Source organism: Phacochoerus africanus, chromosome 14, assembly GCF_016906955.1.
Source record: "Phacochoerus africanus isolate WHEZ1 chromosome 14, ROS_Pafr_v1, whole genome shotgun sequence".
Lineage (NCBI taxonomy): Eukaryota > Metazoa > Chordata > Mammalia > Artiodactyla > Suidae > Phacochoerus > Phacochoerus africanus.
In genome coordinates this window covers 2,327,734-2,344,167 of record NC_062557.1, presented here as the reverse complement: position 1 = coordinate 2,344,167, position 16,434 = coordinate 2,327,734, and the positions used below count along the sequence as shown (strand labels likewise).

The 16,434-nt window shown below is 51.3% G+C and overlaps 1 protein-coding gene across 7 annotated transcripts in view; it reads right to left on the bottom strand.

Moving 5' to 3' along the window:
• The window catches only part of TBC1D16 (TBC1 domain family member 16), a 76,517-nt gene that overhangs the window by 57,745 nt on the left and 2,338 nt on the right, over window positions 1–16,434 (bottom strand). For 2 of the 7 annotated variants that reach the window (XM_047759267.1, XM_047759269.1), the window contains exon 2: window positions 637–875. In XM_047759267.1, the coding sequence (XP_047615223.1) occupies window positions 637–814 (178 nt within the window). In that variant the 5' untranslated portion in view covers window positions 815–875. Of the gene's footprint in view, window positions 1–636; window positions 3,767–16,434 lie in introns of those variants that run through there. The other 5 variants (XM_047759268.1, XM_047759271.1, XM_047759265.1 and 2 more) reach the window with 5 other exon arrangements.

The following is a 16,434-nucleotide window of genomic DNA, read 5'->3' as shown; positions in this document are numbered from 1 at the left end:
AAAGCCGCCTGCCTGACCTGAGGGCTGGTCACATACTTGAGGGGGGCTGGGGGAGAGCCCCTATCGGGCAGGTTCCTGCAGGGGAGGACGCTCCACTTCCCTCTCCAGGGCAGGCGGCTCCCCGCTCCCAGCAGCCCTGTAGTGCCCAAATGCCCTCTTCCACTTGCAAGTACAGCCTAATTCTCCATCTTGCCCCCTGACCTCCATGAGTCAAGGGTCAGTGGCTTGCATCCCAGATGGGGAAATTAGGGCAAATGGGGAAGTGACTCAGGAGCTTGCTAACTTTATTTTTGCTTTTTAGGGCTGCACCCGCGGCATATGGAAGTTCCCAGGCCAGGGGTTGAATTGGAGTTGCAGCCGCCAGCCTACACCATAGCCACAGCAGTGCCAGATCTGAGCCATGTCTGTGACCTACACCACAGCTCATGACAACGCCAGATTCTTAACCCACTGAGAGAGGCCAGGGATCGAACCCGTGTCCTCACAGATACTAATCAGTTTTGTTTCCATTGAGTCACAACGGGAATTCCCAAGAGCTTGCTAACTTTAGAGAAACCAGGCAGCTCTCCCCAGGCCGGTGACTCCAGCGCCCTCCCTCCCAGGCCCTGACCCCAGGCCTTCCCGGTCCGGGCTCACCTGGGTGGTGCTCCCCCAGCCCCTGCAGCCCCTCCGGCGGGTGCACGCAGACGTTGTTCTTGGAGTAGATGATTTCCCCATCCAGGACGGTGGGGGGCCCGCCGCCGCCGCCAGGGGCGAGCGTCAAGAGGTCCGAGGCTTTGGAGGAGGCCCGGCGAAGGAGGCGGCCCAGAGACATTGCCGGGGAGTGTTTCCATCCTCCGTGCGCTCGGGCCCAGGCGGGGCTTGTCCAGACCTGCCTGGGGAGTGAAGAGAGAGAGGGAAGGCATGGCCCAAGCTCATGGACTTGGACCGAGTGTCCTGGGGCTGCATCTTGCCTCACGTCATTAGGCTCAACATGGAAGCCGGGCGACCACAGAAGGGGCCCTGCTGTAGCCCAAGGCGCAGGGAGGGCGAGCTGGGTTCCCAACGGTGGCGCCATGGACACTTGGGGCCAGGTCGCTCCTAGTGGGAGGGGTGCCCCGGCCCCCATCCGCTGATGCCACTAGCACCCCTTCCCACTACAACAGCTGAAAACGTCTCCAGGCTACGCAATGTCCCCAGGGGGCAAAATCCACCTGCAGAGAATGGCCTCAGAGGAGGCTGTTCCCAAGGCAGCAACTTTATAAAACCTCCAGGCTTTCTCTTTGCTCAGGGTTCATGCCCTGTCCCCTTCCTCCCTGGGATTCCCAGCCCTTTTCCTCCTTCCACCCTTCCTGGCCTCCTCCACCCCCACCTGCCCCGTGCGTCCTCCTCATCCCAAAGCCCAGCCTGCCGTCCCAACACACGCTGGCCAGCTCACCCAGGAGGGGTTGCAAGGAATAGGGGATACATTACATACGGCAAATGTAATACATTCAACGCATTCTTTAAAGCAAAGGCTCAGATCCAGAATACACACGGAACTCCTGAAGCCTCCCTCCAAAAAGGAGTGATAGCCTAACAGAAAAAGCGGGCAATTCACAGACAAGAAAATGGAAGGACGGAGAACATGGAATGAAAACCCAACACCCCCAAAAGCAGTTTTAATTCTAGCAAAAATGAAACAAAACCCAGGCAGAAAGTACATGAACCAACCAGGTGCTCCCATGGATGGGGCACAGCAAGCTGGGCGTGGGATGACTGGGCGTGGTGCTGCTGGTGCAGATGAAGGCTTGTGGGTAAATCTACATCCTGTCAGAGATCACGGATGTCCGAGACTCAGGCCATGCTGGGCAGGGGCCGGGCCAGCCCCGGGGCAGGGCGGGGCAGGGCAGGGCAGGGCAGGGCAGGGCAGGGAGCTGAGAGGCAAGCATCAAAGGAGGGCTGCAATCAATCTCTCAGAAAGAAACAGGAAAAGCCTTGACGCCACTATGAGAGAATCGTTGACTGGGAGTGGATAAACGAAAATGTGACCCATCCCTTCCACGGAATGCTCTTCAGGAGGGAAACTGACACCTGCTACAACATGGATGGACCCTAAGGACGTTATGCTCAGTGAAACCAGCCAGGTAGAGAAGGACAAAGGCTGTAGGACCCCTCTTACCTGAGGTCCCTGGGATAGTCAGAATCTGAGACAGAGAACAAGGGGGGATGCCTGGGCAGGGGCGGGGGGAATGAGGAGTTAGGGTTTAATGGGGAGAGTTACTGTTTGGGAAGATGAAGACGTTCTGGAAACAGATGCCGGTGACGGTTCCACAACAATGTACCCAAATGTACCTAATGGCGCTGAACTGTGCATTTAAAAATGGTTGAGATGATGCATCTTGTCTAATGCATATTTTACCCAAATAAATTTTTTTTGAAGTATCCCCTGGTGGAGGTGCTCAGGGCATATTATATTATATTGTTCTCCTAACTTTCTGCATTTTGCACGCTCCCCGCCAAATCCAGAGCTGATTTGCGATAGTCCCTAAATGGAGTCCCTTCTGCCTCCAGCGCTTAGACAGGCTCTCCAGACAGAGCGGGGCTGGGGGTCCAGCTGGCTCGCAGGGAGAAGTGGTCTCCGTGCTATCTTCCTCCACCGTCCTGGGACTGGGCAGCTCAAGCCTGGATCCCTGGCCCCTTCTGGCTCTCCAGGTGCCCCTCCTTTCCCTCCAGCTCGGATCTCCCCTCTATTTGCATATTTCCAGCTAATTCTCCCAGACACAGCATTCCTCTGACAGTGCCCTGCCAGCCCCAGGGCCGTACCACTGTCTTCTCTCGTTGTGCAGGTTCCCAATGTCAGCATGGCCTTGAAAATCACCAGCCCCGGGGCCCAAGCCCAGCTGGGGTCCTTGCCTCCTGAGCCCTGACCCATGGTCCCTCCGTTCTCAGCCACGTCCAGGGCCCCAAATCCACCCAGCTCTCCTGAACCCATCCTGAGACCCCACTTTCAATGTGGGGCTGCAAGAATCAACTTGGCCTCTCGGTCCAGGGGACAGCAACCCAGGCCTGCAAAGGACCAGACAGCAAATATTTTTGGCTCTGTGGGCCCGGTGGTCACTGTTGAAACCACTCGACTCTGCCCTGCGGTTGGAAGCAGACAGTACAGGGGCAGGTGTGACTGTGTTTCTACGAGGTTTATTAATTCTCATGCCAGGGTCCTATAATCTCAACGTCTTACACGAGAAAATTCTTCCGAACTTTTCAACCGTTAAAAATGTAATAACCATCCTTAGCTTGTGCACGAAACAGAAGGAAGTCTAGCTCTGGTCTTCAGGCCGTCGGTGGCCCAGCCCTGGCTCAGGTTGCTTTCTAGATGCTTGGGGTAGGGCTGCTCGTTACCTAAATCCCCCCAAAGCCGACCCCTAGGGAAGCCTTCCCGCCACCCCAGGTCAAGGGGGCGGCTCTCCCTGTCTTAACTGCCGAGTTCTCCTGCCTGAACATCTCAAGGCGCATTACAATGTATGACAACCAATGTGTGAAGCTTAAACTCACACTGGAACCTACATATCAAAATATGTGTTTTCTTTCCAATTAATCATCTGGAAAGGCTATATTCCTCTTCTAATAATGACTCTATTCCATTGTCCAGAACATTTTTAGAATTCAAGAATCATCCTAGAATTATGAGGTCAGTTTATGAGCCATTGCAAGAAGATGAATTCCCTTCTCCAGACCAGCGCTGCCCAGGAAACACACCTCAGGGCTCATGTGAAATTTCCTAGGAGCCACACTTTTAAAAAGAAAAAAAAAAAAAGAGGGAAATGCATTTTAATATCGTATTTTTATTTAACCTGTTATAACCCCAATATTGTCATTTCAGTGTGTAATCAATACGGAAATAATTTGGGTGTTTGTTTTTTTTTTTTTAACGGACGCACCTGCAGCACATGGAAGTTCCCAGGCTAGGGGCTGAATCAGAGCTGCAGCTGCTCGCCTACACCACAGCCACAGCAACATCAAATCTGAGCCGCATCTGTGACTTATACTGCAGCTTGTGGCAACGCCAGATCTTAACCCACTGAGTGAGGCCAGGGACTGCATCCTCATGGACACTATGTCAGGTTCTTAACCCACTGAGACACAATGGGAACTCCTGGAAAAAAATCATTGATGAGCTACTTTACTGTCTTTGAGTCTCCAAAGTCTGGTGTGTGTTTTGCACTTAAACACACCCCAGTTCAGACCAGCCAAGTTCCAGGTGCTTGGTGGCCTCCTGGGGCCTGCGCCTCCACGTGGGCAAGGTGGGGCAGGGAGGAGCCTCACCTCCTTTTGAGCCTCAAATGGTATCACCTCATTTAATTGCCCTAACCCAGAATGAGCTGCAAATAATGCTCAGCTGATCCCAAAAACCACACCGTCTTTAAACGAAGATGGCATGCCACTGTGGAGGATAATCCGAAGAACGTGCTGGAAGATCTGAAGGGGAATCTAAAAGACAAGTATTCGCAGTGTAGTGTCTCCCGCACATGGGCCGTGAAACCCCACTGTGGCCTGGAAGGTGCAGGCTAAGTGCAGTTTTGCAAATAAGAAAGTGGGTGCGGGAGTCCCCGTCGTGGCGCAGCGGAAACGAATCTGACTAGGAACCATGAGGTTGTGGGTTCGATCCCTGGCGTCACTCAGTGGGTTAAGGATCCGGTGTTGCTGTGGCTGTGGTGTAGGCTGACAGTTGCAGCTCCGATTCGACCCCTAGCCTGGGAACCTCCATATGCCGTATGTGACGCCCCCCCCCCCAAAAAAAGAAAGTGGGTGTGGAACATCCCAAGTCACCCAGTGAGCAGACAAACCTGGCCGTGAGACATCTGTCCTCTGGTGTTCTGGCTCCTACCCCCACCCCCGCTCTGTCACCTGGGTGAACAAGGACAGTCTCCCAGCTCCACCCCCAGGTTGTACAGCGGGGGAGACGAGGCGCCTCTGGGTAGATCCAGGCACGCCTGTTAAACATTAGCCACGAATATTTACTCTCTTCAGACAATCCTCATTTGTTTTTTCAGTGTATTTGCTCCTTTGTGAGCCTGTTTCATCTCTAACTAAGCCTGGTTCCCAGCCTCCGCTCTCCATCAAATGAGAAGTAGAGAATCCTTGACCTATTTTTAAAAGCTTTTTCTTTTTTTAATTTATGGAATGTGTTCAGAGAATTATAAGGAATACATGTCCCTTAAATCACACACTCCAAAAATATCTGTGTATTTTCTACCAGCTTCTGTGTCTTTCCTACCAAAACAACACCCACTGGAATCACACCACGTCTTGCTTTCGGTTACAACATAAGTATGTTTTCCATGCATGACACCCCGAAGCGCGTCCTCCTCAAATTCACGTGTGAAGGTTCTAACCCCACACCCCGGATGCACCCTCACTTGGAAGCAGGTTCCATACAAAGGAAACCAGACTTAGGTCACACCCTCATCCCCGTGGCTGGTGTCCTTTAAAAAGAGGGAATTTGGCCGTAGACACACGTGTACAAGGAGAACGCGACGTGAAGACGGAGATGGCAGGAGAGAGGCCTCAGAAGGAACCAACCCTGTTGACACGGAGATTTCAGGTTTCTAGCCTCTAAAACTTCGAGACAATTAATTCCTGGGGCTTAAGCCACCCATTTTATGGTACTTTTTTATGGCGGTCACAGAAAACTGCCATAAAACCCCATCTGGGACCCACAGTACATTACTAACAAATTTAAAAATTCAAAACGTCAACCTTCCAACTCAAGAGCTATAAACATGTTACAAGGATGTGCCATTCTTGAACCAGCCACCTGCACTAGATGTTTGGTTTCCAATTAGTGGCTATTTAATAAACTTCACGTTTTTATATGCAAATCTTCACCTGTATCCTCTGTTTCCTTAGAATAATTGCTGGGATTCCTGGCAATTTCTTTGGGAGGATAAACTGGACCCCTGACATAACGTCCAATGGATTTCAAAAAGGTACCAGAATTTTTAGGGATTTGAATTTTTGCTAATTTGGTAACTGGAAAATGGTTTTCTGATTATCAGTTCACTTAGGCTGGTTGTCCTATGTTTCTTAAATGCTTGTGTTCTTCCTGTGAATTGTCTTTTATTGTGGGCATTGCCAATTTTTCTACTGGAGTGTTGCAATTTTTATTAGTATGAAAGAGCTCTCTTTTTCCTAATTTGTGGTCTGTGCTTTCTTTCTTTCTTTTTTTTTTTTTTAACAGTCAGGCACATGGAAGTTCCTGGCCCAGGAGTCAAATCAGAGCTGCAGCTGCCGGCCTACACCACAGCCACAGCAACACCAGGCTTGAGCTGTATCCAGAACCCATGCTACAGTTTACGGCAACGCCGGATCCTTAACCTCCTGTGCAAAGGTGGAGCTGTATCAGGTTCTGAACTCACGGAGCCACCATAGGAACTCCTGTTGTTTGCCTTTTAATTGCATTATTATTTTGAAGTACAGAGGTTTTAAATTTCTAGGCAGGTTGACCGTAACTCTTCCTTAGTGATTTTTTCTTCTTATCATTTTAAACTTTGTATCATTCTTCCCAAGACAAAGATCCGGTCGCTGATGGCTTTTATTTTCATCTAATTTTCCTAGTTTCCATGTTCAGTGCCCGACCCTTGATATTTCAAAAAGCCTAATTCAAAGCATACATTTACCTGACGAGGCAGTACACATGAACTCGTCACCAGCTCGTTGAATGTTTGTGTTGTTTTTATCACTATTTCCTGCTTTTATTGTGGCTTCATAAGAGGGAAATCATTAATGGCTTCATACAGCTGGGATGCCTGACATGTAAAATCTTATGGGAGATTTTAAAAGAGGGGCCCCTTGGCAGTGACCCAGAGTCCTGCGTGGCCTGGCCCGTGCTCTGGTCTACACCCGCTCGGCTTCTCCCACATTGCACACGTGATGGCCACGCGTGATTCTTGCTCTACCAACACGCACCAGGGAGAAGCAGAAAGGTGGGCCATTTTCACCTCCCTCCCCAGCAAGCACCCCCACCCCACTGCAGCACCACTGATGCTACTGTAAATTTCAGAAATCTGCTGGCCTGCCTTTCCCACCATGGATTACAGCCGCCCTCTCCCCTGCGGGGACGGGCACCCCGCACCTGGGCTATAAACCTGGCTCTGCTGCGCAGCGAATGAAAGGATGACTGTGCCCGGCCAGCGCTGCCCTCCCCAGGACCCAGCAGTTCCGGGGGCCCGCCAGCCACAGCTTCCTCATCTGGGCCAGAGGAAGGAACCCAGAGCAAGCTCTCCAAACACACCCTCGCCGGCGCCGGCACCCCAGCCTCTGCGGTACTTTCCTGAACCCAACTTCCTGCCTAATTGTGCTTCTGTTTAAAGAGATGGCTTGTTGCTATTTAGAATGCAAGGCCCATGCCTCCAGGATGCCAGGGGCTCTTCACCCCTGTCCAGGCCTCTTGTCCACTTTACCACATGGGGACACAGTGCCCCCCCAACACTGCCCCCAGCTCCAGTCACAGTTCGTGCCCTGTGGCTGACCATGGGTGGGGAAGGAGGGTGACACGCAAGCCAGCAGAGACTGGGCTCCTCGCTTGGTATGAATTTCTATTCAGCTTCCGTGACTCTAATTGGCAGCATCCTAATTTGGCAGTTCTAGCCCAGTCCTCCAGCTGGTGAATACAAATCTGAGTTTACCCCCCACCCTGTCAGAAGAGAGCAAAGAAAAAGAATTGCAAAGAACATCATTGCTGCCAGGCCATCCCCAGATGCGTGTGGCAGCCTGCCCACCCAAAGCGCACGACAACACCCTCAGGGGTGCAGTCACCCCAGATCAAGCAGGGCCACTAAGAAAACATGGCTTGAGGAGTTCCCATCGTGGCTCAGTGGGTTGTGAATCCGACTAATATCCATGAGGATGTGGGTTTGATCCCTGGCCTTGATCAGTGGCCAGCGCTGACGTGTGCAGTGGTGTAGGCCAGCAGCTGCAGCTCCGATTCGACCCCAGCCCAGGCTTAGGAACCTCCATATGCTGCAGGTGTGGCCCTAAAAAAAAAAAAAAGAAAAGAAAACACAGCTTGACAAAGAATAGCACTGGAGGAGTTCCCGTTGGCTCAGCAGGTTAAGGACCCAGTGATGTTTCTGTGAAGATGCGAGTTCAATCCCTGGCCTCACTCAGCGTGTTAAGGATCCGGTGTTGCTGCAAGCTGTGGTGTAGGTTGCGAGATGTGCCTCGGATCCGGTGTTGCTGTGACTGTGGCTGTGGCACAGGCCTGCAACTATAGTTCCGATTCAACCCCAAGCCCAGGAACTTCTATATGTTGCAGGCTTGGCCGTAAAAAGGAGGAAAAAAAAAAAAGAACAGCACTGGGGCCCGGATGCTCTCAGGTCACGTGATGCAGTGCTTCTCCAAACCAGGGGCTCTAAGAAACTCAGATGGCAAATCCCTAGACCCTGGCGCAGCAGGTCAGGGGAGGGGGACAGCCAGGCGACCCCATCCCCATTTGAGAGGGGAACCACTCACCTACGGCTCCCCTCCACCCCCAGAAGGAGGTGGGGAAGGGTCTCTGACAGGAGGCCCCTCTGCTGCTCAGGCTGTGCCGTTATCAGTGTTATCAGCGCAAATTAATGCCAGTGGCTGCCTGGGTTCACCCTCCGCCACCTCCCCCAGTTTCTCCCCAGTCGGATGTGAAACAGGATCGGCAGGAGGGCGCTGGGCGGGTCCAGGATGCAGAAGCCCTGTCCCCACCCAGCAGCCCGGCTCCTATCTGTCAGGGAGTTCATAAACGTGTCACCAGAGCAGAGGAGCGCTGGGCTCTGTGTCCAGGGACGTGGAAGAAAGGAGCAGGCCTGAAGAACAGCCAGAAGTGCTCCCCGACCTCTGCCCTGCTGAAAGGGGAGCTGCGGCCGGAGCAGAGTCAGGCCTGGGCTGCCGAGGGGCAGCAGCCCGGGCAGAGGGGCAGAAGGCCAGAGGCTGGGGAGGGCCCGGGAGGACGGTCTAGCAGGCTGGGGATGAGGAGGCGCAGCTCAGGCGCCTGTGTCCCCCTCACTCCTTGGACCAGCTGCCCCCTGTGGAGCCGGAATTGCACCCCTTTCCCAGCCCCACTGCTGGCTTGTGGCCTTGAACAGTTTGCCTAAGAGGGGGAGGGTCGTGACCTTGGGGCCCCAGGCCCTCTTCCACCCACTCCTGCCCAGCCTGCAGGCCCCGAAAGGCATCCCCTGCTGACTTTGAGGCTGTCCTAACTGGGAACCCTACTGGTTCACCAGGAGTGGGGTGGAGTGAGGGGCCCAGCAGGGGTGGCCTGGGGGGCACACTGTCTCCTGGGGGCATTCACCAGGTCCACAGGGGGAGGGGGGCACGTGACTGCTCCACCCCGAAGCTCACAGGGGTGGGAGGCAGCTGGAAGGTTCCTGGGGAGCACTGCATAAGGGGCAGGGAGGTCGGAGCTGGAGCTCAGGACGAGGAAGGGGTGAAGTCCAGGCACAGAGCAGGGCCGATGCCTCTACGGGGCGTGTAGAACGGAGGGGAGACTGGTAGGGAGGGAGGTGGAGCTAATCAAGGGCCTGGCACCTGCCCTGGGGGCTGGGTGACAGGGGCTGTTTGGAAGGAGCCCCGGGAGGAGCAGGGGAGTGTGGAAAGGGTGTCTGGACTCTGCACTTCCTGCTCATTTTTTGGCAAACCTAAAGTTGCTCTGAAAAATAACATACATTCATTTTTCTTAAAAAAGAGATTTGAGACCAGGACGCTTGTACCCAAAGAGACCAGCCGAGGCAGAATTATGTGGAAGGGGACAAGAAAAAGAGCAGGAAGCTCCAGGCCAGTGACAAAAGGATCTCGGGTGCCTGCGCTGAGGGCAGGATGCCAGCAGCAGTGCCAGGGCCTGGCACAGAATGAGCAACCTGATGGGAGATCTTCCTTGTGCCCTTGAATCCACAAGACACGCGACCTTGACTGGTTCTTGCTCAGATGTGCAGGGCAGTTTACACCCATGAGCTTAGGGACCTGGCGTCTTGTGGGGTTGGTGGGAACAAAGACACCCAACCCCGTGGTAAACCAGAAAGCTGTGCTCCAGAAAGGCTGCCCACGTTCAGACCCTTCCATGGATTTGGGGTCTTTCTACAGGCCAGACTTATTTCCTTATTACCTGGATAAAGGTGGGGACCAGGGCACTTCTAGTAAAACCTCTAAACGCCATCAGGAGAGCTTGTAAGGCACACAAAACCAGGGAAGCCTGTAGCCGGAAACAGCTATCTGACTTTTTGCCTCTCTAGTAAAGACTTAGAGTTAACTAAAATCAAAACAGCAGCCCGAGATGCTCAAAGCACTTTGTACCAATACTGTTAAATCCTCTCCCCAAGTACTGAGAGATGAAGGTGGATAGAGAAACGGGTCTACGTAGATCCTGGACAGTGATAAAACCTGCTTCTTCTTGAATTTATTCACTTAATATTTCTACTTTAAAATGGTTATGTCTGGGGGGAAGAAGTGGGATGGACAGAGTGTGGGGTTAGTAGACGCAAACTATTACTTTTAGCATGGATAAACCATAAGGTCCTACTGACTAGCACACGGAACTCTGTCTCCTGGGATAGATCATGATGTCAAATATTATTTAAAAAAGATTGTATAGGGAGTTCCTGTTATGGCTTAGTGGGTTAAGAACCTGACTAGTATCCATGAGGATGTGGATTTGATCCCTGGTCTCATTCAGTGGGTTAAGGCTCCTGCATTGCTTTGACTGTGGTATAGGCTGGCAGCTGCAGCTCTGATTCAATCCCTAGCCTGGGGACTTCCATATGCTGCAGGTGTGGTCCTTAAAAAAAAAGAAAAAAATCTATCCATCTATCTACGACTGAGTCACTTTGCTGTACAGCAGAAATTGGCGCCACATTGTAAATCAACTACATTTTAATTAAAAAATAAAATAAAATAAAATGTGTATGTCTGCATCAGTATTGTTGATTTTAGATTATAAGCTCCCGAGTCTAAGATATCTCTGAGGAGTTCCTTTGATGAGGGGCCTACAAGAATATGCCATCTTCAGTAGAGTTCCAAATGCCATGTTTTTATTGATGAAAAGAAGAGCAATGCCAACCTGGCAGTTGGCATAAGGAATACAGAGATGGAGTGAAGCCAAGATCTAGAATGTGCATCAGCCTGAGTGTGGGGGAAAAAAAAAAGGCAATGATTTTAAAAAGTATAACATAAAAATGCCCATGCTGGCTTTTACACATCTGTGATCAACACACAATTACAAGCTGAATTTTGTGCAGCTCTAAGCTGTCAGTGACCACTACGTAGGCCCATATTCTTGCAAAATAGCCTATTGCGTAATTCGAAAGGAAAGATCAACTTGGCCTTCCCTCAGAAAAAAACACACACTGTAATAAAACAAAAGACTCTCAGCAGAAACTCCCTGGCTAGGGAGGTATTGTTTCCCAATAAGCTGCAACTCTCAGACTCAGAGCACCTTTGCGAACTAGGGATTTTTGGCCTCTGTGGCTTCCAGGGGTAAGTTAGACGGGATGAAGGCAGCTCAAGTCTGCTTGAGGGGTTTTGAGGTGCTCGGAGAGTGGGGGGGTGCCTAGAGAAGAAAGATGTCAGAAACCATAGCAGCCCCAAGATGGGAGGAAGGGCTGGGAAGGTAGCAGATTTCTTTTTTGGCAGCGCTGTTCAGAACCGGCCCTACCGCTGGGTTGGAGCCAGTGGGCAGCAGCAGGCCTGCTGTTAAGCACACATGTTCCCTCCTCTGCGCCCCCCGCCACCAGCCCGGAGAGCCACGTGGCCGCTGACACTTGGCCCAGAGGCAGTGACGCTTTTGTAATTGCGTGGCAGTGGTGCAGTGGGGCTCTCCTCTAGCTAATTATTTACAGGGATGAAGTTAAGACATCTATGACCAAAATCCGTCCCCCAAGATTTGGTGATTTTCTTTCTTTTTTTTTTTACTCCAGGAAAGAGAGTCCTCCAGGCAGGGGGGTGGGGGTGGAGGGCTAAGTCACCGAAGAGCCAGAAATGAACAAAACATGGAATAAGAAATGACCTTTTTAGAAAAGACACGAGCCTCCGCTCCCACTTCCTTCACAAAGCACTTCCGTTCTGCATGCATACGTCTCCCATGGCTGCTGCAACAAGTCACCACAAATCCACGGTATATCATCTTGCAGTTCAAGAGGCCAGAAGTCAACTCAGGTCTCACTGGGCTAAACTCAGGTGTCAGCAGGGCTGTGTGCCTTCCTAAGGCTCTAGGGGAAAAGTCACTTTCCTGCTTTTTCCAGCTTCTAGAATCCGCCTGCATCCCTTGGCTTGTGGCCCCTTCCTCCTCCCTCAAAGCCAGCAGTGCAAGGGTGGTCTTTCTCACACGGCATCACTCCGAAGCTGACCCGGCCCCCCTCTCACTTTCAAGGACCCTGTGATGACACGGCCCGACTGAATAATGCAGGACAGCCTCCCCGCATCAGACCGGTCAATTGGCAACCTTAATTCCTTCTGCAACTTTTTTTTTCTTTTTAGGGCTGCACCTGTGGCATATGGAAGTTTCCAGGCTAGGGATCGAATCGGAGCTGCAGCTGCCTGCCTGTACCACAGCCGTAGCAACACCGGATCCAAGCTGCATCTGCAGCGTACACTGCAGCTTGCAGCAGTGCCAGATCCTTAACCCACTGAGCAAGGCCAGGGATCAAACCCGCAGCCTCATGGACACTATACTGGGTTCTTGACCCACTGAGCCACAATGACAACTCCTCCATTTGCAACTTTCATCTCCTTTGCCTCATGAACTATTACATTCACAAGTTCCCAAAACTAGGAAGTGGCATCTGTGGGGACTGCTCTGCCCACACACCATAACAAGGACACTGTAAGGAGCTGACTTCTAACTCTCAGGGGGCTTTCCATCTCCACTGACCTTCAAATCCCCAAGCAGAGTGACTACCCTTTAAGCAGGAGGATGGGAAGCCAGGCCTAGGCCCAGGAGGGGGGACCTGACCTCTGTGCTGAGGGAGCAGCGGGCTGGGACAGAGGATAGCTGCGCAGACCAGTGCCAGAGCCTCAATCCCTGGGCTGGTGTAGGGCCCCCAGCAGCTCTCAAATGGGAAAACACATGAACCAAAGGCCCAAATATTTCTTGAACCCTCTTAGGGAGACCAAAGAAAGAGGGCGGCCTGGAGCCGGTAGGAGAGAGGCCCTTCTCAGCGCTGTGTGCCTGCCTCGGGGCCATGCTGGGCAGCAGGACAGGTGCAGTCCTGGCAGCCTGCTGAACTGGCAGTGTAAGGGATACAGCCCACACCCACTGTGACAGCTGCCACTGGGGGGGGGGGTGGCAGTAGGGAGTGGGGCCACTGGATCCTTAGGGGGACACATCATGGGGCAAAGCCCACAGGTGATTCTTCCCTTGGCCTTGTCACTGCCACAGTGCTCAGGAGCAAAATACCCTGAGCTCCAGTCTCCTGTCTGTGGCCACAGAAACCGGTTCATCTGCTTTGCCCTCAAAACCCAATAAACACAGAGTGTGGACAAGGTGATGCTATCTTAAACACGAGCCAGACACACGCAAACAAGGATCGTTTTCCTCCCATAAGATATCTGCTGCTAAGACACCTCGCAGGAGCCCCAGCTCCCTCTACCTTCCCAGAACCAGGCACAGGCACCACAGACTTTTTGGAAACTCCCCGTATTACAGTTTAATGGGTGAGAGAAATCCTGCAGATGGGGAACCCCGTTCTCTGGGGCACACAGTTTGGGGAATTTGGGTCTCTGTCAGTGCCGCTGCCCAGATAAAACACCTGTGAGTTGGCCTCACCCCTCCTCTTGGTTGTATTTCATGTCAATTATGGGATTACTGCAGAAACGAAATACATTCGCTGCCATGTATCTCATTCAGGATTCACACCGAAAAGACTCTGGCCCAGATACAGAGCTGCTGCAGGCAGGGCCTCCGTGCAGAAGTGAGGATAAGACAGTCAACTTGCTTTCAAAATGAAGGAACGAGGTTTGGCTATAAACCCTAGAGCTGGAGCCTTAGGCCAAATGGCATAAGGAAAAAGGACCTAGAAGAGGCTGTAACTAGAGAAGATGGCTAAAGAAACGAGGCTTCAGGGAGATCGGGTGGCCAGCCTGGCTATGACTTTCCCCCTTAACTATCCAGCTGTCACTTTGATTATCACCCACTCCCTGGAAAGTCCCAAAGCCTCTACTGCCTGTGCCCCTCGACAGCAAGCCCCCAAAACCATCTCTTCCAAAGAGCCAAGGAAATGAGGCTGCAAGAAATGATGGACTGAAAGATGAGGCAGGACTGGGGACAGAGGAAGGACCAAACCCGAAAGGCAAGGATATGTGCAAATGCAGCCAGGAAATCAACAACCAAGCCCAGGGATGAGGTACATCTGATTTCAACCTCATGCCTGGAAACTTCAACACACTGAGGTTCCCACTGTCTGTGGCAAAAGAGTAACCGATGCACCAAAAAGCAGAAATCAAACTGGGGGAAAATGTACTGAACAACATTCCTGCAAGGCAACACAGGTGATCTTTCTCGGGGAACACTTTCTACTACAGAAACCGAAAAGTGAACGGGTGTCGAATGCCATCTGTTAAGTTTGCCCTTTGCCCCAATTAACGCCCGGGAGTGTAATGACAAATTTATCAGATGATGAGTTCGTGGTCTCGGTGGAAAACCAGCACAGACACCCAAGTGTGCAAGCGGACCCAGGCAGGCTCGGGGTGCACCCATATCATGGTGGTTTCTACAGGAGCCCATCCAGAAAGAGCATGGAAAAGATACTGCCATACCTCTTACGCGGCCAGGTGGGTCCATACAGAGCCCTCCTCTTGTACATCAACTTTAAACACTTGGAATGACCATTGTCCAAGGCTCAGGTGGAGCAGGGCTGCCATTCAGACTGGACAACGGATTCGGGTTCTTTCTGTTCTTTCCTTCTGCTGGCCATAGGACTGAACCTACCGCAGGCAGACGTTGAGCTTGGTGTTTGTTTGTTTTTAATTTTTTTTTTTTTTTGTCTTTTTGCCATTTCTTGGGCCGCTCCCTTGGCATGTGGAGGTTCCCAGGCTAGGGGTCCAATCGGACCTGTAGCCACCGGCCTACGCCAGAGCCACAGCAACACGGGATCCAAGCTGCGTCTGCAACCTACACCACAGCTCACGGCAACGCCAGATCGTTAACCCACTGAGCAAGGGCAGGGACCGAACCCGCCACCTCATGGTTCCTAGTTGGATTCGTTAACCACTGCACCACGACGGGAACTCCCTTGGTGTTTTTTTACTGTAATTTTTTATTTTATATTGGAGTGTAGTTGCTTTATAATGTTAGTTTCAGGTGTATAGCAACGTGACTCGGTTCTATACAAACACATATGCATCCTTCTTCAGACTCTTTTCCCATCTAGGTTATTATGGAACACTGAGTAGAGGTCCCTGTGCTAGACAGGAGGTCCCTGTTGACTAACTATTTTATAGATCATGGTGTGTATATGTTAATCCCAAACTCCTCATTTATTCCTCCAAACTTAGCCTTAAGAGGCTCCGTTTCTCTCCTCTCCCAGGACGCCTATATCAGTTCAAAGGATAAAGGACATGTTTCAGATCAGATATCATCATACAGCTCATCAAAGCAGATTTATTAGCGATGCCAGGCCAGGTGCCCAAAGGGCATATGAGTGGTCAGTAAATAACATCAAAACCACCAGCACTGAAGCGAATGGGCAAGGATTTCCTATATCATTTCCCCAATTTCGGGGGGGAGGAGGAGTATAAACCTGTGCCTTCTTGTCTGTACATTAGCCTCATCCATATTCATCAGCCTAATACAAATACAGCAGCACGACACAATGTATACCAATAAAACCAACCTCCACTGTTACAAATCCTTCATATTTCAAGCCCTCCTCCCCAACTGTACCACTGTATGAGACTAACTGGCTAAACTTACAGGAGGAGATTCAGGCCTATGAAAAAATTGGGGACCCTCAGCCAGATGTGGGGTGACAAGTTAAAAATCTCGACTCCAGATTTGTGTTGCCAGGCAAGCTGATCACCCTGGTCCCTGGATAGCCCACAGGGATCCAGCAGAGTTACAGAGATAAGAGTGTGAATATGCCACAGTGGAGAATACCATTTCTGCTTATGATCATCTTTGCACCTGATGGACCATGCATGCAAGGAACCCAAAGATGAAACCAAATGTTTTTACAAAACTAGTTAAATAGGAAAAAATGCAAATGATGGTCATTAATAATAATTTAAAATGTAGAGTAACAAGCCCTTCGAATGTGCCAGGTACTAGGTGCTTAGCTAATCTTTTCAATAGACCTTGGTACTAGGTAGTATTACCCCTATTTTACAGATGGAGAAACCAAAGCACAGAGGCATTATGTCAGTACTATGGACCAAGGCAGGTATTTGAACCCAGCAATGTATCTTTGGAGGCCATGTTTTTTTGTTTTGTTTTGTTTTGTTTTGTTTTGTTTTGCA